We start from the raw sequence: 27,789 nt of genomic DNA, 5'->3' as shown, positions 1-27,789 counted from the left end.
GCCTTAGGTCACAGAATAAGTTAGTCACAGAGCAGAGACTGTCAGTTCTCCAGATTTTCAATGTTGCATGTGATCATAAATCTCTTGCATAAACACTTGGACACATAACCAATCCGTTTTTAGCTCATTAATTATATACCACAAATAAAGCGAGTTTTAACATAAACTATTTAAATAACGTACGCCCTATGTAAGAGTTGTCCTACTTAAATGGCAACTGAGCTCTACTGAGTTATTTTGATGTATAAATAACAATAGCAAACATTTTAGTGTTTACTATATGTCAGGCACTGTTCTAACCATCTGATATGTGTTAACTGGTTTTATCCTCACAAAAACCCCAGTAGATGTCATTATCATCCTCCCAGAGAAGAAACTGAAGCACAGAGGTCACATAGTAAGCAGCTGCCAGGACTCATCTGTAAGTCTGATATCTGAAGCTATGCTCTGACCACTAACTTAAACAGTCTGCTCTATCAAATTGGACATTAAAACTTAAAAGTTTTAATGTATCAGTTGTGTTGATTACTAAGCTATACAAATGTAATTTAGTGCCATTTTCTATATTTCCCTTCATTTCCTCATTATCTCTAACAGTTTTTTTTAAAAGAATGGAACAAGTTTTCTCTTTGTTAGAACATATATGTTTTAAGTATTCAGTAAGCATCACATGACCCAATTATGTAATATGTCTAAAGAAATGCTGCTTACTCTTTTCTAATTGGGTCCATTTCATTTGCATTGAAATCTGCACTAAGGGGAGAAATCACTGTCCCTATATGATATCCCAGTGAAGGAAGTTTTCAAATAAACTTTATTATACTAAGAATTCCTTTATGAAAATGAACTATATTTTCATGCATTATAATAATTAGGTATAATTCCAGGAAACTATGTATTAACTTACAGTTTTATTACTGATATAAAAGAAAACTTCAAATACTGTACAGTGGAGTGTGCTGTAGAACTCTATATAGATGGAATACACTATTACCAATTATTTATTACTCAAGTGTAATATATACAGCAATCACAAAATCAGAAAATAATGGATAACAGCCAGTGCTTTAGGGATGGTAGAACATCTATACTATTTTATTGAGCAGTTAAAGCACTTGCTATTTAATTTTTTCTAAATATTTACACTATTACACTTATTTTTACATATTCTTAATAACATTTCCCTCTAAAAAGCAGACTCTCCAGCTCTTGGCACTAATTCTTAAAGTCAAATAAACCTGAAAATACTGACAACCTTTTCAGTCCTTTATTGCTCTACCACAGGCATAAAAGCTCAGGAAGGGACTTGTGCATTCTAAAGAAAAGTATGCAATACCTTAAAATTTTTAAATACTAAGTAATTGATACTCACAAGCAGATAACATCAACTAAAGCTTTTTTTTTACTAGTTTTCCTTTTCTTTTACAAGAGAATAATCATCGTATTAATATTATACTAAAAAGCATGTAGACTCCATAATTTAAAAAGTTAAATGTCAGATATACAAGTAATGGCATTTTCTCCAATAATTCACAATTTTTACAATTTCTGCTATTTTGGAGCAAACATTAAAATTCTCACAATTTAAGTATCATTAAATATGAATTGAAACACTTAGCATCTCAAAGAATTATTAAGAATGGCAGAACTTACAATTAACTACAAATCTTACATTGGTGATATAGCCCCTTTTGTTATTTCTTAAGTAAACATTCTACTGTGGTATGTTCTCAAGTGAATAGTTCTGGTTTGAAAAATTATATTAAGAGCCTTGAGGTTATGCAATTTTGTTAAATTACATGATAACCTGGAAATGTAGGATATATCTACCCCAACTTAGAGTATGTATCTCACTACTACTGTTATAAGAGGTAATTTTAAATTCATATTAAGATGAGTGGAGATTAATCTGATTTTGCAAAGGCTTTTATGAAAATCTTAATATGGAAACCTTGTTTTGAGAACCACGAATCTCTCAATATCTACTCTGCAATATTTTATGTCTGGGCCAATTAAAATTCCTGTTTGAAAAATGAAGACCAAATGGTATTGATATTCTGAAATAAACATTTTATAATATTGTCACTATACTGACCAAAGCTTAATTAAAGACAGAAGTTGTAAGTTTATTTCATACTTAAAGCTTGGTTAGTAGTGAGGTCTAAATTTTTTAGAGAAACGTTCACTAGCAGCCAGTTATTAGTAGGTAACTACATAAAATAACACTGTTATAAACTTTGCAGTTAGTAGCTAACATGTGATGTCAGTACAATTCTCAGAAACCTGTCATTAGTATGTGAGTTGCTAGTAAGTGATCTTCCCTGAGGTAAGAGACCATATGCAAAAGTTTGCTAATTTCCAATAAAGTTAGATTCTTAAAAATAATGGCAATAAGGACCTGTGTGGCTGGGAATCATAGACGCATTTCAGTTTGTTATCTTAATTGCAAGCAGTAGGCTTGACTGTAAAAACGAAACTAAAAATCATGAGAAGATATAAAGCAAGTTTCACAGTCAATAGCACTTGCTAAATTTCTCAGGTCTTGAGCTTAACATTTTCCAATAAAATACCTGAAATATAGTGAAAGGAGGGGAAATGGGCCTTAGGCTTGCTCTTTAACTAGTTCCTGAGTAACCATTCCCTTGGAGTTCATTATATTCTTCCTCATAATATTTGACAGTGTCTTGTTTTCTTCAATTTCAACCAGTTTCTCACAACCAGTATTCTAGACACACATCATCTTCAACTCTACCTGGACTTTGGGTCATATAGTCAACCTTGGTATGACTAACTATAAAATGGATTAGTGAAGAAAAAAATTTACAATTATACTTCAATTTTCAGTAAAACACTGCAAATAGAATTTAACTATAGGACTGAATTAGAGTTATGACATTACATGTAGGGCTAAGAAAATATTTCAACTAATTTATGATCCCTAGGTTGGACTCAAAGTTGCGGATGTCCTGGTAGTATTAAAATGGTAGTACTAAAAAAATAATCATTCCTATAATTATGTATTTGATTATGATAACCATATGGAAGGGCAGACGATGACAGTCAAGAACTTAAAGAAATTCTGCTCTAAAACTTTTTTGTGAAGATGATACCTGGCCCACTTCTCAAAAACCATTAATTACTGCAACCAAATTTCAGTTGATCTAAAATAATTTCAAGAAACCTGACCATTCTCAGAATCGAGCCTTTTATTCTTTATCAAGGGAGAACCCAAACTATTATTATAATGTTCACACCTAACCAGCTTCTAAATAGCACTGCTCTGGCAAGAGAAATTAATAGTGTTGTCAAAGATTAGCCTGCCTTCTAATGTTCACAGGTGCGTTCTAGTTTGACTAAATGCAAAAGTATTTAATAGGGAGATAAAATGTGCATCTGATATTTTTACTTTATGCTATGAAATTATATGTCAGTTATTAACTAAACATACTGAGCCACAGGTGAAGAAAATATTTGTTAAAGGGTGATTATATCATTTACCTGGAAGCAATGCATTCGTTTGTTAACCAGTTTTCCTGTATTTAAACTAAAAAAAGTATGTGGTGGTGGAGGGGCGGGAGGGTGTTCAGTGGCTGAAAAAACCCAAAAATAATTATAGTGGTTAGTGATATTTGTAATTTTTAATTTAACACACAGAAGTCACCTGTACTAACCAAATGGGAAATATTACTTGGTAGCTGCAGTTCTTTATGCAAAACTAGTACACAATATAAAAGTTCTAAAATTTCCTTATATTTATAGACATAGAGAGAGGTATCTGAAAGTAAATTTAGAAGAAGAATGGAGACAATATGGTTTTAAAAATGTGATAATGTGATAAAACTAACCCAAATATGTATCTTGCTCAGATATCACCTGCAAAATATCTAGAGTCTCCATTCTTTCCCTATTCAAAATAAAGTAGTTAACTTAATAAGTGGATTCAGTCAGAGATACTTTCACAGAAAGAAACCAAAAACTCCCTTATTTGGAAACACAAGTTAAAGTTCTGTCTATATTCCTTATGAATCAACAGGTTGACATTTTAAAACACCTGATAATATAATTTCTGATGTACATTTTCTTGAAATGCAAACGGTTCTGCATCTGTTAACATGAGCAAACAGAGAGAGCCAGGCTTTAAATGCTCTAGATAAGAGATTGTATTAACATACATTTTGTCTTTCATCCATTCAAATTCAACTTAATTTCAGTGAACAGAGGAAAAAGATGGATTAACGTGTACATTTCAGAATACAGATTTGCAGAATAGGATAAAATAGTGCAATACCAGTCTCAGGATAAACATTCTTTAAGGAGTAAACGTGAAAGCTGCTTCTTGAGGAAACTGGCACTAAAGATTTGATGAATACACTACTTAAGCAAATGCCTGGTTGATCAGGGTATGACGCAGTCAAATTTGCATCCAAATCCAAGTGAAGCCAACAAATGAAGAAAATCTTATGGATTCTAAGAAAAAAGGGAAACATTTTTGGTTCAAAGGGGCTCAAATACATTTAGCATATACAAGCTTAAATACCATTGATCAAAATTGTAGAACAATGTAACTCATTCATAAAGATAAATTCTTATTTATAAATGCTCTGTGAATCTGACAAACTCTGAAAATTAGAGATTAACTACTGCTACCATTATTTTTATTATTTTCTACCACACATTGCAATCAACTTTTCTGCAAGATTAAAGGACAAAAATTTGGTAGTACTTGACCAGGACAGGATTCAAAATAATGGTAACATATTATCAACAACAGAGCACACACTTGGCTGTGTTGGCTCAGACAGCAACATTACTGAATCACATTGACTTTATCATTCTAGAATAGTTATCTTCCCCAACCTTGCTCAAATCAGCAAAATGTTGTATCATTACACTACATTCTCAAGATAGTTTCACCAAGAATATATATCTCTATGAATGTGTTCATGTTCACGAAAGTGTCAGGATCCCAGTGTCTAATATATCCTTTTATGAATTTCAAGATACAATTTACTTCAGGTAACCTTCAAATTTACATAAATCCTTTGACACGCTAATAAATATGTGGAATGGTTACCCTGATGACATCAACATTAGCAAAATCTTATTTCCCCCCAGCCCTAGCCTTTTCAGAAATCAAACATAAGTAGCAAGAGAATTTTCATGTTTTAAACATTAAGACTTTCATGGAATTAAAATTACAGTGAACCACATATATGGAAGAAAGTCATTTCAGCAGATCTAATAACTAATTTATAGGAATTTAGAGCCAGCCTGGGCAGCAGTATATTAAAAGCTATTGCCAATCACACACTTGCTATCATGCACTGAATAACAAGATATAATCTTTGAATTATATACGTACAAGATTTTTAATGACTAATCAAGTTATGTGGCCCAGCCAACAAATATTACATGTTCACAATAAACATTCTGCCTTTATTAGCCTCTAATTAAATCAAGAGTGATCCATTGGCTCAGTTGTGTTTGTCATCTCAGCATCTTGACTATCCATCTCTTCAGGCTCCTCCACGGAATTTCCCTTTTGTGCTTTTGACCTTGTAGCAAATGCTGTTCCCAGTGCCTCTGCCACACAGCCATCAGTTGTTTCCGTGTTCAAATTTTCAGTGCCACCAGTTAGAGAAAAAGATTCAGGTAAGCCAATCTGAAGACTCCCAGACTTCACAGAAGGACTCACAACTTCGACGTTCCTTTGAGGAAGATCAGACGGTGACTGCTCTGTACTTTGATCCCGCAAGTGCTTGTCCATCGACGCCTGAATAGAAGAAACCATTTCCTGCAATTTTTTTCGCTGGGCCTCAACCATATCAGGATCAAGCTGCCTGCTGTCTCTCATTGTAACTACTCCAGGAGCTATTCGAATAAGCTCACTGTTACTAGGAGCAGCTGCGAACACAGAAGGCTCTGTTTTAATGGAACTACTAAAGTGTGTCCCTGTGGTCTGCTTCCTTACAACTGGAGTTTCCCTAGCTCTTGGCTCAAGGTGTGGGGTACTGGATGCAGTTCCTAGAGAATGCCCTTTTCCCTGAAAGGCAGTCACATTATGAAGCTGCTCGGATTTCTTTTTCACTACTCCACCACTACCTAGTTTTAATAACCCATGTGAGGGACTTGACTCCCTACTTCTTGTCGTAGCCTCTGCTCGAACCTGACTTACAGCCTCTTTGACTAAATCTTCAACATCAGGACCGATGGGGAAATGTCCTGCAGCATCCACACACAACTCCAGCCTATCTTCAGAAGCATTATAGACAAAGGTTTTGCCAGGCAGATGTGGAAAAGTGCAATGCTTGCCATCAGCCATACCTGAAGAGAGGAAAAAGAATTTAACATATTAAAATCTTACTTGAAAGGTGTAGTAAAGACAATTATAATTGAAATAGTAAACTTCCAATAATAATTTACAGGTAACAGCTTTCAAAACAAACTTAATTAGCAAATAATTTATTACACTTATTAACAGAATTTAATGCTATTACAAAATAAGAAATACCACCATAAACCTTAATGTAGTTTCCCAGGGGATTTGAAGAATATGTATCATTAACCTATCACAAGGTTAGGAAAGTTAGGCTTGAAACAAACCTTTTGTTAGGCTTGAAACAAACCTGTTTGTTAGGCTTGAAACAAACAGCTTGCATAAGAAAAACACTAGCAATTGTGTTAGTAAAGCATTTGCTTATAGTAAAGCAATAAGAAAATATACTTTCATTTAGTAAAATTCAAATTATAAACTTTAAAAATACCTATAAGGGCAAAGTGTTGTGTACATATGTTGCGCAGTGTGTTGAATTAAAAATCATAAGTGATTCTATTAAATTACAGAATACCAGAATAAAAGTTTTCTCTGTGTATATATATGTATTTTTCACAAATATAAAAAGTATGAACTTTCAAAATAAGATACTCCATATTAAATAGGTGTGGAGGCACATTTAGGAAAGCTAGGATTAAGGAAGGCACTGTGACTTAAGTATAACTGGAAGAACTGACATTTAGTTACAAAAGATTAATAACATTGTATTCAATTCAATTCCTTTGAAACAGTTGTACTTCATGTTACAACTCTTATTCCTCTCTGGCAGATCAGAACCACCAAAACAAGAGTGAGTTATGGATGCTCTTCAAATGGCCCAGTGCGATATACCTTCTCACAGTCAATGCAGCAGTAGAGGGTAAGAATTTTAAAGCAGGCTTCCCTTTATTTTCTAGCTGAAGAGTTTGGTCTCACTACATGGTATTTCAAATTTTTATACTTTTTCCAGCCTGGGCATAAAAAAATTGCATGTGTGTTTTAAGCTATCCAATATCTTTACATTTTAAGTATAGACCCCAAATATACAAAAATAAGGGTTTTCAACTTTTATGAAACCACAGATTTTCTGTGTTTTAAAAAAATGAACTTTTAATAATATATGGGTATGTTTATGGTAAAATATAAAGGCAAAAGCAAACTAGTTTAAAATGAATGAGACTGTTAGTAAGTACTATAGAAATTCAGAAAGGGGAAGGATGAGTGAACTCTGGAATGCTTTGTGGGCACTTAGGTAGTCTCTCTCCAGTTTTGCAGGTTATTAAGAATAGTCCCTTCCTCTCTGAAAAAAGCTACAGTGGTTCTAATGTATCTTACTGTGAATATTCCAAATAATCAGAGAAAAAAACAACTTCAAATGAATAAATACCATATAGTAAGTTCAAATAAACATTCATTTCAGTGATAAATGAAAATCTAATGAGAATTTCCTCTTGGCACATTTTTGGCAGAGAGAACTGACAAAAATAGATGTGCAAAAATTAAAATCAGAGATGTCTAAATAGTACCTTTCAGAGTACAACCCTTAAATCAGTTTACCTTCTACCAACCCCTACCTCAGAGATCTGTAAACCATAGCTCAGGAAACAAAGGTAGCAAAAAAGAGAATTTTGAATGGTAAGGCCAGGGATGCCCCAAGGAAAAGCTTTTAAACAATCATTTCAACAGATAACAACTATTGAGCCTCACTATATGCCAGGAGCTAAAGTAGACCCTGAAGATTCCAAAATAAAATGTAATTGTTAGGAGATGGAGACGAGTGTCAATAGACAATTATAATGCAATCAGGTAAGTATAACAATGAGTATAGTACTTATTTCAACTAATTATTTGAGGATTATATGAGAACACATGCAAAGCACATACCACAGTGCCTAATATACATCATGCAGTCAATAGTTTTAATTTCTATATTAGATCACAAGGGTTTGTAGTCGTTTCCAGGCTGCTACGGTGATGCTTTCCCTTGGCTATCCCTGGAAAGAATCACGGTCCCACACGTTTATCACAGTATTATTTACAATGAAACACTGGAAACAATCTAAGCTTCAACAAGAAGAGAAGGGTTAAGAAAATTACAGTCTATCACCTGACAGAAGTAATATGCAGCTATTAATACTGATATAAATAAGTAACCTATGATGCCTCATTGATACAGTAAAATATGCATAATACAGGAAAATAGCAGGAAACAAATCTAAGTATTGGAATTACAATCATGACCAAAAAATGCACGTATAAGACAAGTATTTAGCAACTATAGGTGATATTCCCCATTTCTATAGTTTCTAGACTTTTTACATTATTAAAAAACTTTAAAATATATGTTGAAAAATCAATACAAATACTGTGTTGTGATTAAACAATCACTTAGGTTTTATATAACTTATATAGTCCTTTGAATTTTAAGAATCAAGGTGTATTAAAATTTCTATATCGTATATCAACAATTCTATTGTACATATACACCAAAAGACATGTATAATAATATTTATAGCTACATTCTTTCTTACATCAAAAAACTGGAAACTACCTAAAGTGCCTCAGAACAATGAATGAATTAATTTAAAAATACCTTTCCAAACATAAAGAATAGGAATATTAAAAGTCTATCTGTTATATTGGGCAATATGTCTGTTCAAATGTAGATATAACCATCCATCTGTTAGGGTGGATTTGAACAAAGTAAGAGAATTATGTTCTTTTCCAATTTTTGGAGGGTATGGGTGTATGTCTGGGGGTGAGGAGGGCTTGTTATGCTTTGATTCTTTGACCACGGGATGATGATAATGATTTGCCACATGAATCTGTCCTAAAAATAGAGGTAACATTTTACCGCAAATATCAGATGAAATTATATTTTGAAAGGTAAAATGATTTTCTGATGGTGACCCATTTCAAATGGCTGTGTTACAGTCAAAAATTTTAAAAATAATTCTGCAAATAACAGCTGGGATTCTAATAATAATAATAATAACAAACATTAGCTAAGTATTTATTAGGTACCAGGCCCTTTGCTAACTGCTTTATGTGCACAATCTCATTTGATCCTAATAATAACCCCGATATTATCATACCCACTTTACAAATAGAGAAACTGAGACTTAGAAGTCACACAGGAAAAAGTAGTAGAACCAAAATTTAGTATCAGATGTTCCTACTCCAGAGCTCTAAACTCCCTCCTAATAAGAATAAATACCACAGGTAACATTTAAAAAATATAACAGCTCTACTGACATATAATTCACACACAACTCACCCATTTTTAAGTGTACAGTTCAATGTTTTTTAGCATATTCAGAGTTGTGTAGCCATCACCACAATCACTTTTAGAACATTTTCCCAGAAAGAAACCCTGAACCCATTAGCAGTCACTCCCATTTCCTCCCCCATCCCATTCCCAGCCCTAGGCAACCACTGATTTACTCTCTCTGTCTCTCTAGGTGTGCCTATTCTGTCATTTATATGACTTTTCATATAAGTAAAATAATACAGTATATGGTCTTTTGTTTCTGGCTTGTTTCATGTAGCATAAGATTTTCAAGGTTCATCAGTGTGGTCTGTATCAGTACTGCATTCCCATTCCTTTCTATTGCCAAGTAATATTTCATTGTATGGATATATCACATCTTACTTATCCAGTGTCTAAGTTGATAGACATTTGCATTGTTTCCAGTTCTGACTACTATGAATAATGCTATTATGAACATCTGTGTACAAGTTTTTTGTGGACACGTTTTCATTTCTCTCGGGTATACACCTAAGAGTGAATTGCTGGGTTATATAGTAGCTCCATCTTAAATCTTCTGAGCAACTGCCAGACTTTCTTCCCAAGCGGCTGCACTATTTTACATTCCCACCAGGATTTCCTTGCCCACCATTCTTAATATCTGCCTTTGTGATTATAGCCTTGCTAGTGAGTATGAAGTACTATCTCACTGTGGTTCTGATTTGCATTTCCCTATGGTTAATGATGTTGAGCATCAGTTCATGTGCTTATTGGCCATTTATACATTTTCTCTGGATCCTTTGCCCATTTTTAACTGGGTTGTTTGTCTTTTTACTGCTGAGCTCTTTATATTCTAGATGCAAATCTATTATCTGATATATAATATGCAAAATTTTCTCATTCTGTGAGTTGTTATTTCACTTTCATGTTGGTGTCCTTGCAGCACAAAAATTTGTTTTTATTTAGCTACATTTTTTTGCTTGTACTTTTGGTGTCATATCTAAAAAGATTTTGCATAATGCAAAGTCAAGAAGTTTTATGCCTATGTTTTCTTCTAAGAGCTTTCTAGTTTTAGCTCTCATACTCCAGTTTTTTTATACATTTTGAGTTAATTTTGTATTTGGTGGGAAGGAGAGGTCAAACTTCATTCTTGTGCATGTGGATATCCAGTTGCCCCAGCCCTGTTCACTGATAAAACTATTCTTTCCCGCATTAAATTGTCTTAGCATCACAGCTAACATTTTAAAAATAATTTCAAACCAAAACCAAAAAACTATTTAGAAAATAATCAAGAGCATCATCCCCACACCACCCACCACAACCCTCCCACACACAAAAACAACTGAGGGGAGTTATTTTCAGTCCTATGAAAGACAGTGCATCCTAATCCCAATTACTGGGAGCCCTATCATCAATCATAATTAAGTAATAACTTTTAAAAAACCACTAACTGGGGCTTCTCTGGTGGCACAGTGGTTGAGAATCCGCCTGCCAATGCAGGGGACACGGGTTCGAGCCCTGGTCCAGGAAGATCCCACATACCGCAGAGCAACTAAGCCCGTGTGCCACAACTACTGAGCCTGTGCCCTAGAGCCTGCGAGCCACAACTACTGAGCCTGCGTGCCACAACTACTGAAGCCTGCGTGCCTAGAGCCCGTGCTCTGCAACGAGAAGCCACCGCAATGAGAAGCCTGTGCACCGCGACAAAGAGTTGCCCCCGTTCGCTGCAACTAGAGAAAGCCCGTGCGCAGCAACAAAGACCCAACACAGCCAAAAATTAATTAATTTATTTAAAAAAAAATTAACTGGTATTGATATATTTCCGAAGGTAGAATGAAGTGAAAGATGGAAAGTTATTTTAAAAAAAAAAAGATGGAAAGTTAAAAAGAAAGGGATGCAGGGCTTCCCTGGTGGCGCAGTGGTTGAGAGTCCACCTGCTGATGCAGGGGACATGGGCTCGTGCCCCGGTTTGGGAAGATCCCACATGCCGCGGAGCGGCTGGGCCCGTGAGCCATGGCTGCTGAGCCTGCGCGTCCGGAGCCTGTGCTCTGTAATGGAAGAGGCCACAACAGTGAGAGGCCCACGTACCGCAAAAAAAAAAAAAAGGGATGCAAAAAAAAAGGCAGGGGGATGCTCAGAGAGAAATTTATAGCTTTAAATGCTTATACTAGAAAACAAAAATTTATAATCTAAGCTTCTACTTAAAGAAACTAGGAAGTGCAAATTAAATCCAAAGGAAGCATAAGGAAGAAAAAGTAAATAGCAGAAGACAAAGAAAATGAAATGAGGAAAACAATGCAGAAAACCTATAAAACCAAAGGTGTTTCTTTGAAAAGATCAATAAAACTGATAAACCATTAGCTGGACTAGTCAGCAAAACAAGAAAGGCACAAATTGCCAATATCAGAAATGACAGAGCTACAGACCTTGAAGACATTAAAAGGACAGTAAGGGAATATTATAAACAACTTTATGCCAATAAAATTGATAACTTAGATGAAATGGACAGATTTCTTGAAAGGCAAAACTAACAAAGCTTATTCAAGAAGAAAGGAATAACCTTAAGAGCAGTCTATTAAAGAAATTAAATTCATAGTTAAAAACCATCCAATAAAGAAAACTCCAAGCACAGATGGCTTCACTGGTGAATTCTACCATTTAAGAAAGAAATAATATCAAAGCTATTACAAAATCTACCAGAAAACAGAAAAGGAGTGAACACTTCTCAACTCAATTTTCTGAAGCCAACATTACCCTGATTAAACATTACCCTGATCAATGGGAGAGGCCACAACAGTGAGAGGCCCACGTACTGCAAAAACAAAACAAAACAAAACAAAAACAAAACAAAAAAAACTAATACTACCAAGTGCTGGAGGAATACAAAATGGTCCAGCCAATCTGGAAATGGTCTGGAAGTTTCTTATAAAGATGAGCATATACTTACCAAATTTCTCAGCAATCCCACTCCTAGGTATTTACCAAAGAAAAGTGAAAACATGCGTCCACACAAAGATGTGTACACAAATGTTTATAGTGGCTTTATTCATAGTAGCCAAAAACTAAAAACAAACTAAATGTCCTTCAATTGGTTATGGAATTTTTAAAATGTGATACATACATACAATGGAATAATACTCAGCAATAAAAAACAAATAAACTACATGCAACCAGACGGATGAATCTCAAAAGCACTAAGCTAAAAACTGAAGTTGACAAAATTTTTCTGTAAAGGGGCAACCTGGTAAATATTTCAGATTTTGCAGACCATACAGTCTCTGTCACAACTATTCAACTCTGCCACTGCACTGCGAAAGCAGCCACAGACAATATGTAAACATGAGTGTGGTTGTGTTCTGATAAAACTTTATATACAACAGGCAGCAGGCCTGGTATGGCTCACGGGTAGGAGTTTGCCAACCCCTGTGCTCAATCAAAGAAGCCGACACAAAAGGTTAAACGATATGGTCCCATTTATACGGTGATATGAAAAAGGAAAACATATAGAGACAGAAATCAAATCAGTAGTTGCCAGAGCCTAGGGGGAGAGGTAAGGGATTAATTAGAAAGGGGCACAAGGTGACTTTTTTGGAATGGTGGAAATATTCTATATCTTGATTGTGGTAGTGGTTACGTGACTGTATATGTTTGTCAAAATTCACATGCCTGTATTCCTAAAAAGGGTGAATTTTACTGTATGCAAATTACGTTTCAATAATCCTATCTTAGGAAGGAAGGGAGGGAGGGAGGGAGGGAGGCAGGGAGGAAGGAAGGAAGCAAGGCAACTGGCTAGCTGGCTATTCTTTGGTCCCCAATTCAATAAATCAAAAGAAAAAACATTTTTTGAGACAATCAAAAATCAAGTAAATTTAAACACTGACTGGATAGTTGGTGATATCTTAAAAATTACTGTTCATATTTTTTAGATGTGATAATGGTATTATGGTTATTTTTTTAAAAAGAAAAAAAAACAGTGCTTACTTTTAGAAATACATACTGAAGTTCTTACAGATGAAATTATGTCTGAGATTTATTTCAAAACAGTCCATTTGAGACGGGGTAGGTAGAAATGTACTGATAATTATTGAACCTGGGTGGTAAGTAAATAGGGGTTCATTACATTATTCTTGCTACTTTTATGTGTTTCAACATTTCTACAATAGCCAAGTTGGGTTTTGTTTTTTTAAGAAGGAAAAAGAAGTGCATGAGAAAGAAAAAAAACAAACAAACATAAAATAGAGATTATGTACTTAATATCTACAGAGGTCAGGTAGGTAAGAAAGTGAGATAAGCCAGAGTGATAAAGTCTGGGGCCAAAAGTACTCACATCAAATTTTTGATAAAACACATGGGGTCCAAACATACATACTGGCAACCTCTCTCTTGAAACTGTGAAGATACAGTTATACACTTGCACATATCTTTATAAACAATGTATACCCAATGTAAAAAGAGGTTAAATGTAAAGTGAGCCGTTTCCTAGAATCCAGAAAATACTGAGGTATATAGTAATCATAGTCAAAACACAACAACAAAAAAACACTGTATTATCTGGTTCTGGGACAGTCACTAGCATTATAAACAAATCAGCCTCTAATTTCACAATTTGTCTTTAGTTGTTAAGGATCATATACATAACTTAAATGAGAAAACAGGAGAAAGAAAGTGATAGGAGATTTTTAGTAATATTATAGCAGAAAACGTAGCTGACCATACCAGGATAATAATCCATTTTAACTAGGCAGACTGATAAAGAAAAATATGTACCTAATATTAACACTGGAAATAGTTTCATAAGAATATTATCTGAACTTTCTTAATCTTAGAATAGCTTGAGTGGAGATATTATCTAAGAATAAAATCAGAAAGCAACTATACCCATGGTTTTCTTCATAATATTGTAGAATACGCCACCCTGCTGGAACATGTGAGGAAGCCCCTTTGCATAAGACCATACATCTTCTCCTGTAAAATAAAGATACAGTATTAGCAACTAACAAGAGAGTTCAACCCAGGCTTGCTTTAATATGGATTAGCCTTGAACAGAGATCGCAAGGCAGATCTCCTAAGTGAGTGATGCAGTCTGGTGTAATACAACATACAGGAAGCGATATGGAATGAGGGAACATGACTAGAAAATGCATGGTCCATCTAAGATGGCAGCCATTGCCAAGTGCTGTCATGGAAGAGTAGAGGCCCAATGTTTCAATATCAAATGGCATCTCAAGAGAAGCCAGAAATCCAGGTTTTTAATGTTTAATTCTCCCCCTTTTTTTTTAATGTCTTCTATTTATTTGTTTATTTATTTTTGGCTGTGCTGGGTCTTCACTGCTGCGCGCAGGCTTTCTCTAGTTGCGGCGAGCAGGGGCTACTCTTCATTGCAGTGCGTGGGCTTCTCATTGCAGTGGCTTCTCTTGTTGCAGAGCACGGGCTCTAGGCACACGGGCTTCAGTAGTTGTGGCACATGGGCTCAGTAGTTGTGGCTCATGGACTCTAAAGCGCAGGCTCAGTAGTTGTGGTGCACGGGCTTAGTTGCTCCGCGGCATGTGGGATCTAACCCGTGTCCCCTGCATTGGCAGGAAGATGCTTAACCACTGCACCACCAGGTAAGTCCCCCCATTTTTAAATGTAGGAACTAATTCAAAAATTTCTTTAGGGGCTTCCATGGTGGCGCAGTGGTTGAGAATCTGCCTGCTAATGCAGGGGACACGGGTTCAAGCCCTGGTCTGGGAGAATCCCACATGCCGTGGAGCAACTGGGCCCGTGAGCCACAACTACTGAGCCTGCACATCTGGAGCCTGTGCTCCGCAACAAGAGAGGCTGCGATAGTGAGAGGCCCGCGCGCTGTCATGAAGAGTGGCTCCCGCTTGCCACAACTAGAGAAAGCCCTCGCACAGAAACAGAGACCCAACACAGCAAAAATAAATTAATTAATTAATAAACTCCTACCCCCAACATCTTTAAAAATAAAAAGTGTCTTTAAAGCTGCATGAGTCAATACTGGGCATATTAAACAAAATACATATGAAGACCCAATCCAGTTCAAAGTAAACTAGTATGCAACTGTGGACTAGAACAACAGAAAAGGTTACAGAAAGATACTATGTTTTTAAAGGAGAATATAAAAAATATATTCTATATTTAGGTTAAAAACAGATGGAAAGGGTTAGGGAGAAAAGTAAATAGGTAGACTGAAGATAAGTAATTAATGTATTTTGTTGTTGCAAAGTTGACTTTTTAAAACAGAAATTTAGGGGGGAAATGACCTATTGATGAGATTTAGAATAAACATTAGAAGCCCACAAAATAGCTATAAGCAACCCACTATTTCACAAAAACGTTGTTTTCAAGAACATCCTTTGACAGTGCCTATTATCAATAAGAAGTTTCAAATAAAAAGTTAAGAATGGGGTCTTCCCTGGTGGCGCAGTGGTTGAGAGTCCGCCTGCCGATGCAGGGGACACGGGTCCGTGCCCCGGTCTGGGAAGATCCCACATGCCGCGGAGCGGCTGAGCCCGTGAGCCATGGCCACTGAGCCTGTGCGTCCGGAGCCTGTGCTCCGCAATGGGAGAGGCCACAACAGTGAGAGGCCCGCGTACCGCAAAAAAAAAAAAAAAAAGACTAAATAAAAGTTAAGAATGATAACCACTGTTCAAGAAGTTAATAAAGAATGGAAGGAACATAAAAGTTACTTTTTGTTTGTGGAATATGGTTATTTTTGTTTCTTTATACTTTCATTATTTTCTAATCTGATAATGTATAGGTACTGCTTTTCTGGTCAGGACTTTTTAAAGTTCATTTTAACAAAGAAAGGTTAATTTTTATCTTTCCTACTAGAGGACTACACTATTGAATCTGAGCTTTGAATGGAGGTTATTGATGAAGTGAATTAATCACTACGTACCTACAATCTCTCAGAGCTCTAACCCCTTCCCACACTGATAAACAGAAATGTGAATCTACATGGCAGTTGGCTGAAGTTGCTCAGTATATCAGTTTAAAGTATATAAATTTAAAAAGCCTTGGCGCTTAACATTTCAGTTAACTAGAACATTTACTTGCACATGAACACTTCATTCACTAATGATACAGTACTACTAGAATTGCCAATATTTAAGGGTGAATACAGAAATTTAATTTAAAATTTTGAATATTAATAAGAACTCCCGCACACAGAACGTTAATAACTTCTGACAGAAGTTCTGACTGCTGAATTTATCATTAAACTTTATTTGGATAAATTACTTCTATTGTGGTAATCTTTCATTTATTTATTATTAATGTTATCTTAAATGTACTTAGTATTTTATAAAACACTCTAGGATATCATTTATCGAATACTCTAGAATATCAAAACATATCAAAAACTTAGATGGTAGCATTTAATTTTTTTGGTCAAAATCTAAACGGGGGCTTCCCTGGTGGCACAGTGGTTGAGAGTCCGCCTGCCGATGCAGGGGACCCGGGTTCGTGCCCCGGTCTGGGAAGATCCCACATGCCGCGTAGTGGCTGGGTCCGTGAGCCATGGCCGCTGAGCCTGTGCGTCCAGAGCCTGTGCTCTGCAATGGGAGAGGCCACAACAGTGAGACGCCCGCGTACCGCCAAAAAAAAAAAAAAAAAAAAAAATCTAAACGGGTGCCAAAATAGTAAACTCCTCAGAACTGAACACCTAAATACTAGTAAGAAAAACGATGTTTCTTAATACTGATACTTTACAAACCCAACTATTCCTTACTTAAGCAGGCAGAACTCTAAAAAGTAATAATTCTATTGAACTGTTTATCAACCTTGTGTTTTCATTATCTACCTAAGAATTATTTTTAGCCATTATCTTCCTAATCTGCCTCAACCATGATATTTGCGTGCTACACATATACTGTTTATCTGTTTACATACTATATGTATATCTGTACTTTTTTCATTAAATAGAGTAAGATTTATTTTACCCTCCCCCAAGAACTAATTTTCACCCCCTTCAGACCTATATGGCCCCAGTGAGCATGGATACTCTATTGCTTTAAGGGAAGGATAGATACCACCTAAATCTCTATTGTCTACCCAGCTCTGATCAGGCACTTCACATAATTTCGTTTTCTCCTCCTAACTGAGCCCAATTTTACAGAAAAAGAAACAAGCTCAGAGAGTTTAAATAGTTCTCGCAAGATCAAATAGCTAGTAAGCGGCAAAGCCTGGATCTGAATCCTGTATATCGTTCCACAGCTTATACCTTTTCCACTGATACTAAACTTCTACTAAAGGTCAAATCATGTTACAACAAATTTGGCAGAACTATCCATACCCTCTTCTTATAGAAATCCATGGCATCAACAACTGGTTCAAAGAAAAACTAGGCAAATTATTTCCTTTGGTATATACACACTTCCACTGAAGTCATGTTTGTTGGAAACAGAACCAAGAAAAGGGATCAGAGATCAGGAAGCAAGGACTGTGACACTGCACAAGTCCCCCATCAGTCACAGATGGCTCTCTGCTACATTTCTCTCCATTCCTTCTACAACTGACCTGGTTCAGGCCCATCTCCTGCCTGAAGCACTGCCACCGCCTCAAAATTGGTTTTCCCTCTAATCTTACTCTCCTCAAATCTCTACTCCATACAGCCTTCAGAGTTAAACCTTTAATGGTTCCACCAAACCATATGGTAAGTCCAAGCTCCTTTCTCACGGCATAAAAGGCAGCCTAGGATTCCTTACCCTTGCTCCTATCTCACAGCTCTCTCATCATATCCTAACTTGATTTCTACAAAGCAACACCACCAAATTGCTCCAGTTCCCCAAACACCAGTAATAGCTATGTATTCTTTAAAACTCAATTTAGGTGTCACTTCCTCTAGGATTCTTCTTCAGTGGTGGTTAGGTAGGTACCCTCCTTAATGCTCCCATGCATATGAACACCACAGCCCTGATCACACTGCAGGTTAACTCAGTTTACTTTTCTGTTTCCCCTTCTAGACCAGAAGCTTTTCAGAGTCAGGAAAAGGTCAGTGGCCTATTTCACTTTCTATTCCCGGGCCTGGCACAATGCTGGAGAGATAGTAGCACTCAGAATTGGTGAAATGAATACTAGCATAAATGAGGTTTTTTCTTTTAATAATGCCTGAGAGATGTCCATGAAAAGCTTAATTGAAGCAGCACAACGACAACTGCTCTTTAATGTTATATGGATAAAATGTTAACTAATGGTACCATCTGTACCTCTTCATGAATCTAATAAAACAAAATCATAGCAAAAACAAAAGTAAAGGCTTTTAGGTACAAACTTGCAGTTATAAAATAAATAAGTGACAGAGATGTAATGTACAACATGGTGACCATACTTAATAATACCATATTTGAAAACTGCTTAAAAAAGGGGGAGGAGGAATAACTCTTCTACCATTTCATTGGAAAACAAATTCTTAGAGAACAGGACTAGTCTGGTAAAGCATCTAACAAATACTATACTAATTCATATTTTTCTGTTAGTCTCCAATTAATTTTGCTTTATAATTCAACTGTTTCTTCATAGTACAACAGTAAAATACTTATATTGAACATACTGTGTATATAAATGTAGAAAAAAGTCTATACCACCACCATAGATAAGCTCTGTTCATACCTCGTCTTCCTTGAATCCTCCTAATAGTCTTCAGTTCTCTCACCTGAACAATAGTTATTATATATGGCAGTGATATTATGGATGTTTTTTCTTTTGGTTATCTAATTTTTTTCCTCTTTAATAAGAGGTAATTTTTTTAAGTATGTTAAAATTAAACATTTTAAAAATATCATTGTTTTTCTAATTTTTACTACTAGTAACAAAATCATGGGTTAAAAGTGAGTTTAAAAGGTCATCGTTCCAATTTTCTAACTTTAGATATTTAAAAAAGCAATTTGAAGTTTCAACAAGTGAGTAAATTTTAAAATCTAACATCTATATGAAATATATTAAAAAAACAAAACAAATAAAAAATATATGAAATATATTATTAAGTTCCCCCCCAAAATACCTAAGTTAATTCTGAACTCAAGTTCCTATTACCATAAAATAAACTGACCAAAATGTAAATTTAAAGTAGGAACATGGGGCTGTTTCTACTAGAAGAATCCTAAAGGTATTCATTAGCTGAGAAAAATTGTTGCCATCTCTCCACCCTTCCTGCAGTTCCTCCCATCTAAAAATGTATCCACCTTATCAATAGTCAAAACCATTTCTAAGGAAGGCATGCTTGTTTCTCTCCTTATACTCAGTCCCTTAAGTGTCTTTTAGTGTCATCATCAGCCATTAAAAGATATATTTATCTCACTCACACACACACACACACACACACACACACACACACACACACAGAGTCTGATTCTCTCTGGGGAGTGCAAATGTTAAAGAGAACTACTATATTCTACTTTATACATACTTGACTTCTTTGAATTTTTAAAAATAATATTATCTTATAATTGAAAAAAATGTGAAGGAAAAAAGGAAATAGAATTGATGTTTAACTTAATCTTCAAAGTATGATATTATAAAATCACCATTTATCAGTTATGTCATAAATGGTGATTTTATAATATCATACTTTGAAGGTACATATTTACCTTAAGATACACCTATATGCATTCTTTTTATTCAACTTTATGACAGCTCCCCCATTAGAAATATGCTGTCTACAAATCAACTGGAAGGGTTACCAGAGTGTATGTTAAGAATAACAGATGCATTAAGTTCTATCTAGATTTGAAACTGTCCTTCACCCAATATTTGAAGAAAAAATTCAAGATGCAATGATATTCAGACCCCAAGTCATCTTAAAAATAAGTGTTTGAATACCACGTGTGATTTTGGAAAAGCCCAAGGCAGTTACAACATCAAGAAGTACTATGAAATTATAAAATATTGTGCAATTTAAAAATGTATACTAAAAACTCATACAGTTCTTTAAGAAAGACAGAAGGTATATAAAAATCACACAAGTTTCTCAACCCCTGAAAGGATGCTAACCTTTGTAAGTAAAGTGGGGTAAATATCTCACAAATAGCCTAATTCCATTACAGCAACTCTGACAAAGTATGTATAAAAACTGACAAACCGTTTTTCACAAATCTGTCTTTATCTCTTAAAAGAGAAAATTAACTAAAAAGTTAGTGGAATACAATATTAATAAAAAAGAAATTAGCCTAGTATTTATGGTGGATGATGTACTACTATCTATCATATCTACCACAAAACAGAATCCACAAAAAACTGGTCTATAAGAAAATTTAATTACATATTTTGCAATGCCAGAGTTAGAGTCACTCACATACTGTATAAATAATGAAGATAACAGTCTGAAAAAACTGTTTAATAATGTCCAAGTGGTCTCGATAAAGCAGATTAAAATCTGTGAAATATTACAGGTAGAACACTGTTATTTCATTTTAAACTACCATTGTTAGATTCAAAGTGACTAGTTCCAAGAACTGAGCAAAAGACTGATGTACTCACTTAGTCTCGTTGATACAAATAATAATAGATATAAATTCTATTTAATAAATATCCTACTTAAAAACAGTAGACAGGCAACACACACGTCCCTGGCTATCAAGAAGTCAGCCTATTTAATGAAGACACACAATCCTATATCTATCTATCTATCTATATATATATATCCCCCATACTTTTGTAGCTTTCATCAACAGATCTCCAGCTTCCTTTTCTCTATGTATAAAAATTATAAATGAAAACTATAAAAGTATGTGATGCCCTCAGTTGAGACCCTGCAGGTAAGTTTATGGAGGGCAAGGACCATGTCTCATTCATCTTTGTACCTACAACACAATCTCTAGCTCACAGCAGATGTTCATTTTGCTGACATAATCTGCATTCATTCATTCAACAAGCATGTACTTGGCACCTAATAAGTGCCAGGGCCTGTACTAGGTGATAAAGTATTTATCGGTGAATAAAACAGGCTACTGTCTCTGCCTCTGTAGAGTTTATAATGGGGGAGGCAAATGAGCAAGTAAACCAACAAACAAGATAATGAAAACTTATAACAGGTGCTAGGAGGGAATTGAACAGGGTGCAGTAATAGAGTGGTTTAGCAAAGGTCTCTCAAACCCTTAGATAAGGTGGTCAGGAGACAACCTCTTTAAGAAAGTGGTATTAAAGCCTTAACCTAAGTGAGAAGGAGGCAGCTATCTGAACAGCAGAAAGCTTGATGAGCTATTTTCTAAACCAACATACCAGCAGCTTAGCTCACATTTGGTAATTCACAAAGTTATTTCTGCACTTTGAAATTTGCAATTTTCTAAATAAACCGTCGTTTTCCATTTTCCAGCCCTCTCCAATCTAAACATCAAGAGTTCCTCAGCACTCTTTACACAGGGTTGTGTGTACTTACTTAGCTAACCCCAAACTGACATTTTTACAAACCTATCACTTTTAATTAAGAACATCTTCCAGGGAATTCCCTGTCAGTTCAGTGGTTAGGACTCTGCACTTCCCCTGCAGGGGGCATGGGTTCAATCTCTGGTTGGGGAACTAGGATCCCACAAGCCAGGGGGCCAAAAAAAAAAAAAAAATATCTTCTACGTAATTCAAATACAGTTATGAGAGAATTAGAGGTAGAAAACTAATGTTTATAGAGGAACTAATACAGGCCAGGCACTGTCTTGGTACTTTAAAGCAGAAAGTCTCTCAAGAACCACCACCATAAAATTAGCAAAACACTCTTTTTATGCTTAAATTCTGTGTCAGAAGTAGAAGTGGGAGACTTAAAGAAATGTGTGGGTTTGTAGGGGCAGCAACATAAATGCTGGAGGTGAAGAGGGAAGAGATCGTAACAAGAAGACGTTATCTTGGTCAACTCATTGCAGTCCACAGTCCAGTATTCAGATATTCAGGTCCAGAAACCTCAATCCAACCTCAAAAAGTGACTAACTGTAAACGAGAATTATATTTTACTAATTTTCATTATGAAACATATTATGCTGGCCAGACTTTTAGACTACTGATCATAATCTCACCCGTGCCAATTTATTAATCTACATGGAGAACACAGCCTTCCAAGTGAATATAATCCTCACCTGCACTCTCACCTGTATTATCAATACTTACATCAGGAAGCTAAATGAGTGATCAGACTAGATGCTTGGTGACTGTGCAATCAGTAAAGGGATTCAGATCTTTGAGCCAGGCCACAGTGAGGACTGATCAAATACTCCTGCCCCTCAATTGAGACTACCTTTCTAGTTACCAGAATTTTCACGAACCCCAGTTGATGTATCTTTTCCCCTTGTATAGCAGTGTATAAACATTGCCAAACTCTGCTTTTCAACTCTTTTTCAGTGTTCAGTGCTGACCATCCATTCCATTTCTGCTGACACAGCCTTTCTTTGGATATGTTAATGTCATCTATTTAATTCAATCAAAAAAAAAAACATTTCAAAGTGCCCACTCCCTGCTGGGCACCATACCAGGTGCTGAACATCCAAGGTTATATATGAGCCACATCCTCAAGAGTTCCTAAAAAAAAGAGACCTCTTTTCCTGTTTTGACCTGGGAGATTGTTGGTTTTCTTAAAAGTGCCTTCAGCACATATCTAAGTTTATCCATTCTGTTATTAATGATGTTATTAAATTTTCAGAGTTCTGGGAGTACTTTGCTGTTGCCCTATGTACCAACTACAAAGGGTATCTTGTGGATAGGAGGCAACTGAAGTACTACTGGGGAGTTAAGCAGCTTGCCTGAAATCACTAAATTAACACGTAGTGGAGCTGGAATTCAAATTCTAGGTCTTTCTCACTCCAAAATTCACAATCTTTTCCTTTATTCCACGCAGTCTCTAAGAAACTAAAAACTCTTAAGAGATAGAAAAAATGCAAAGTGCCTAGCTAGTACATTTCTTGACATAGCGCCCAATTCAATGACTATGTCTGCCAAAATAAAGTCAGCAATATTAAGTTATACATTTGTATAGGGCTTTTAGATGCCCTATTAACTACTAGGCCCCTAAACTTAACAAGCCAGAAATAAATAATCTTCGTTTTGGAAGGTCAAGGACCAATTCACTGATATTTAGTACTCTTAGAAAACACAATCAAAACCCAGATCACTTTTCCAGTTGAAAGCTCTCATCTCAGCAAAAATAAGACCCCTCTAATATGTAATGTATTTCAATTTTACTTCTATTTCAAGCCTTAATAAAGCATATTAACAGTAATTTAAAAACAAAGATTAGTCAATAAAAATAATGTAAAAAGTACACCATTGGATTATTTCCCAAATCAACTAAAGCTTTAAATCATATATTTGATTGATAATCTATTTTCCTTTAATTTGTGTTGAATTATTAAAAAGAAATGCTTCTTAAGCAACCCTGTTAATATCTACCTCGGTTCCTTATGTTTCTCCTCAGTTATAATAGTTCATTACAATTCATGGCAAAGAGTCACCGAGCAAGGAAATTACTTAAACACAAATCCTAATGTACAAATAAGAAAAATGTGATGAACTGGGAAACTGAGAACAGGAAATGGATGAGAGAGACCATTAGGTGGGAGTACAGTGAGCATATAAACCCAGAAACTGCAATTCATCAAACAGGAAGTCCTGAAATCACATGACACGCAGGAAAATGAAATTTAAAAATAAATGAAAAGGGACAAGGTGGGCAGGCTCAATAGAGCCAAGGGGGAAAAAATGAAAAAGCCTTTAAATGGATCCATTACAAGCCTATTTTTAAAAAAACAATTACAAGAATACGTTATATTTAAATAATCTGGTGACAATTAAGGGACTTTCACTTTCTTAGTTACGTTTTCCTAATATTTACTCAATAGAAAATCACACTAACATCTATCCACTAACTGTCAAAAAACTAAAGAAAATAATTTTCTTCTAAAATATATAATCAGATAGTTTTTAGGATGACCATTTTTTTCCATGAAGACATCAGAAAAACTCAGCATATTACATTCACAATTAAGAAATACTGTCTGAGTTAAATTGATCTTACCCATTAACGTTGCTAAAAGACACAAGGAGTACATTTCTTTGTCAGCTTGCTCCTGAAGTTCCTTAGATGACAGTTTACCCGTGACAGCACTCTCTTCTTGTTTCACAGTGTGGGCCGAGTGTGTTGCTGCAGACTGACCCCCTTCGGCTTTACTTTTTAGAATCTCTATTGTAATTCTGTCACCATGTTGTAAAGGAACTGGCTCCTTTTCCATTCCTGCCTGGGGTGGCATTAACTCTTTAGGAGGAAAGCCATATCGAATACACTGTAAATATGGAGGAATGTTGAATTCTCTGGCTATGCTTTCCTGAAGTTCAAAAAACGTTGTTGAAGATTTAAGTGTAACCATGGACTGTCGTCCATCATTAGTTGTTATTCGGATCTTCTTCTCCTTAGAAGTGGTTGGTGAATAGGGAGCCTTGGTAGGGGTGGCAGGTGCAGAGGAAGGACCATCACGAATGGTACTGGGAGAAACAGTCCTGGGCTGCCCCTTTTGTTCTTGTTTTAACTTCTCTGTTTTTCGTTTCTGCATTACAGAAGCCTGTTCCGTAATATTCTGTTGAATAGTTCTTTCAGTCTTACTCATATTTAACTCCTCCTTGTGCAAAGTTTTTGTTTTCTGTCCGGTAAGAATAATTTTAGTTGGGAGCTGGGACTCCGACTCTTGTCCTTGTACGTCTCCAACTCTTTGGGCATGAGCACCATCTATATTTACAGGAGTATAATCATCAGGATTCTTTTTGGCAGTCTGATGCAATATAGTGTGGACAACTTTCTGAACCAGGATTTCACTCCCAAATTCACCTGGAAAGTGCTTGGTAACAAGTTTCATGGCAACATCGTAAACATTACTATTCAAAGATGCATCACTTTCATACTGGAACCAATATACTGTTTCTCTGACCACTCTTCCACCCCATTCCAAAGTAATAGGAAAAGCTTCTGGTAGATTGTCATACTCTTTACCATCCCAAAAATGTTTGAATCCACAACCACATTTGCCACCAGTGGACCTAGCATTAGTTCTGTCCCCATCCAAATACACAATAGACCCATCTCCTCTGACTCTTCGCACAGATGTGCCATGGCACCAATTACAAGCTGTCAGGTTACTCAATCCGTAGTCTGGTACCAGAACATCTTTCACTGAATCATATGAGCAAACCAAATTGTTCAAGGGAAAGCTATAATTTTTGTCAGGCCTCAGCTGTCCATGAGTACTTTTTGCCAGGTTATACAGTTTCCCTCCCGGAGCCAACCACTCTGGAGGAACATGAAGTTCAGAAAGGGCACCACAGAGCAAACATTTGTGAAGGCGATTATCCATTACTGCTTTTTTAGCAGCTGCTGTGACTTCTTCAGGCTGAACTCCTATCACCCCTGTCCTCCTGTAGAAATACTGATGGACATCAGCCACCAAACTAGGATGGATACCATGTATGTCCATAAAGACTTCTTCCATAGCAGCAACAAGCCTAAGTAAGTATTTATCCTGCAAACTTCTGTCTCCTCCAATAACACAACCACCGTCCTCCTCAAGTTTGATGTACTTCTTAATGAGGTCCTGAGGCACACCCCATGCTTTAGGAAGCAAATTCATAGGCAGTTTGGGCAAAGCAGCCCCTTTTATGCCTACCAAGGGGATATAATGGTTTCTACCAGAGCTACTCCAGGCAATACAGATGGGTTTGTTCAAATGACCATCTCTCCCAGTGCACTTCTCTGCAGGGATGAGCCCTGGCAGAAAGGTGGCTGAATAATCACCAGAGCTTCGCATGCCACTGAGTGAATCTAACAGAATAATAGGGCGATGCAGCACATTGGCAAGGCCAAATATGTGGATGTTCCTCAGGCCCAAGGGAACACCCTCAGGTGGTACAAACAGAGGGTCACACTCATTGATAATGTCCTCCCACTCAGCGGCATCAATGAAGTCATGGAACAGGGCTTGATATCGGGCCAGGTGCTGCTGAAAGTGCTGTTTAAGATTCTCTCTCAAGGCATGCCAGAAGAGCTCCCGGCCTACTAGAGCCCGGGACACAGCATGCACCAGGCAGTGTCCATCCCCGTCCACATGCACTGGAATGAGGCATTCCTGACTCTTATTGGCCCGCTTGATGTCCTCAAGCGTGTCATGCAAATACAGGAGGCTTCCGGAGCGGTCCTTGCCATAGCCCACCGTGTTCACATGCTCTGGTTCGATAAGGAAGGCGCGGTCCCCCAGTAAAGCGCAATCGAACAGCTCGCCCTGGTTCATGTCCCGGAGAAGCTTAGCCCGGCCTGTCTGCTTGTCCATTCCGTAGCGAGCTAAGATGGGCGACAGCAACTTGCAGTGGTAGTTGGAAAGGCCCATCACCTTTACCAATTCCGTGTTCTTCTTGGGTGCCCCTGTCACCCCGAGCAGCGCGTTCCGCAGCAGGTTGTGCAGCACTACGTCCGGGTCGGTCACCTCCTCCACCCCCAGCAGCTGTTGCTGCTCGTGCCGCTGTCCGCACTCGGTACACTCGATGCTGACAGAACCGGAGGCCGGGAAGAACAGACGCGCCTGGCACTTCGGATCCGGGCAGCTCCCGGAGAGGATTCTCCGGTCTCTCCGCTTCGAGAGCACTCCCGGAGCAGCCGCCGCCGTCGCCGCCAGGGACGGCGGAGTCTGCGGAGCCTCTGGGGGAGGAGGCGGCGGCGGCAGCGGAGGCGGCGGCGGCGGCTGAGACATAGCTCTCGGCTCCCGAGTCTCGCTCCGCGTCCCAAGCGACCCTCAAAGGCTCATAGCCAGACCCCCGCCGGCCCGACTCGGTCTAGTCCAGGCCCAGGGCGAATCACTTTCCTTTCCCTACCAGCTCCACCTCCTCCTAAGCGAAGGCGGAAGCGCCGGACGTTGTTTCCCTTCTTGCTTCTCCACTACCGTAGCCGTTGCCCCGAACGTAACGGCCACCACCCTAGCCCGCACTCACACTCACTAGCTCTCGCTCTCTCTCCCTCAGACACACAGACATACACGCCCTCACTGAGACTGCGCAGGCGCACCTTTCGCTCTGCCCTCTGGGAATTAGAGTTTTCTAGCCTCTCTCCTGGCCATCAAGTGCCAGGATCCTGGGTCCATAAAGAACTACAAATACCGTGAGGCCAAGAGGTTCGGCGCCTGCGGAGAGGAGGAAGAGGAAGGCACTCGAAATGGGGGCAGAAAGGCGGAGAGTCGCTCACGTTGCCTGCCGGGAGTTGTAGTTTTAAATGTAT

At 37.2% G+C, this 27,789-nt stretch overlaps 1 protein-coding gene across 2 annotated transcripts; it reads right to left on the bottom strand.

The window, feature by feature from the left end:
* Positions 1-1,066: 1,066 nt before the first annotated feature.
* Positions 1,067-27,539, bottom strand: VCPIP1 (valosin containing protein interacting protein 1). 2 transcript variants are annotated; one of them, XM_089899052.1, is made up of 4 exons: positions 24,556-27,538; positions 14,439-14,525; positions 6,176-6,324; positions 1,067-4,467 (listed from the first exon to the last, which is right to left on the bottom strand). In XM_089899052.1, exons 1-4 carry the CDS (start codon positions 27,266-27,268, stop codon positions 4,459-4,461), a joined length of 2,958 nt encoding a protein of 985 aa, XP_089755178.1. In that variant the 5' UTR covers positions 27,269-27,538; the 3' UTR covers positions 1,067-4,458. The 2 variants fall into 2 exon arrangements, with proteins under 2 accessions (XP_089755178.1, XP_022451000.1); XM_022595292.3 differs by having other exon boundaries at positions 1,067-6,324; positions 24,556-27,539.
* Positions 27,540-27,789: the final 250 nt, after the last annotated feature.

Source organism: Delphinapterus leucas, chromosome 17 (genome assembly GCF_059928025.1).
Source record: "Delphinapterus leucas isolate spDelLeu-1000000601 "Yukka" chromosome 17, BTC_Dleu_Yukka2, whole genome shotgun sequence".
Taxonomy (NCBI): domain Eukaryota; kingdom Metazoa; phylum Chordata; class Mammalia; order Artiodactyla; family Monodontidae; genus Delphinapterus; species Delphinapterus leucas.
Note: the sequence above shows the minus strand (reverse complement) of the source record. Positions and strands in the feature narration are given on the sequence as shown.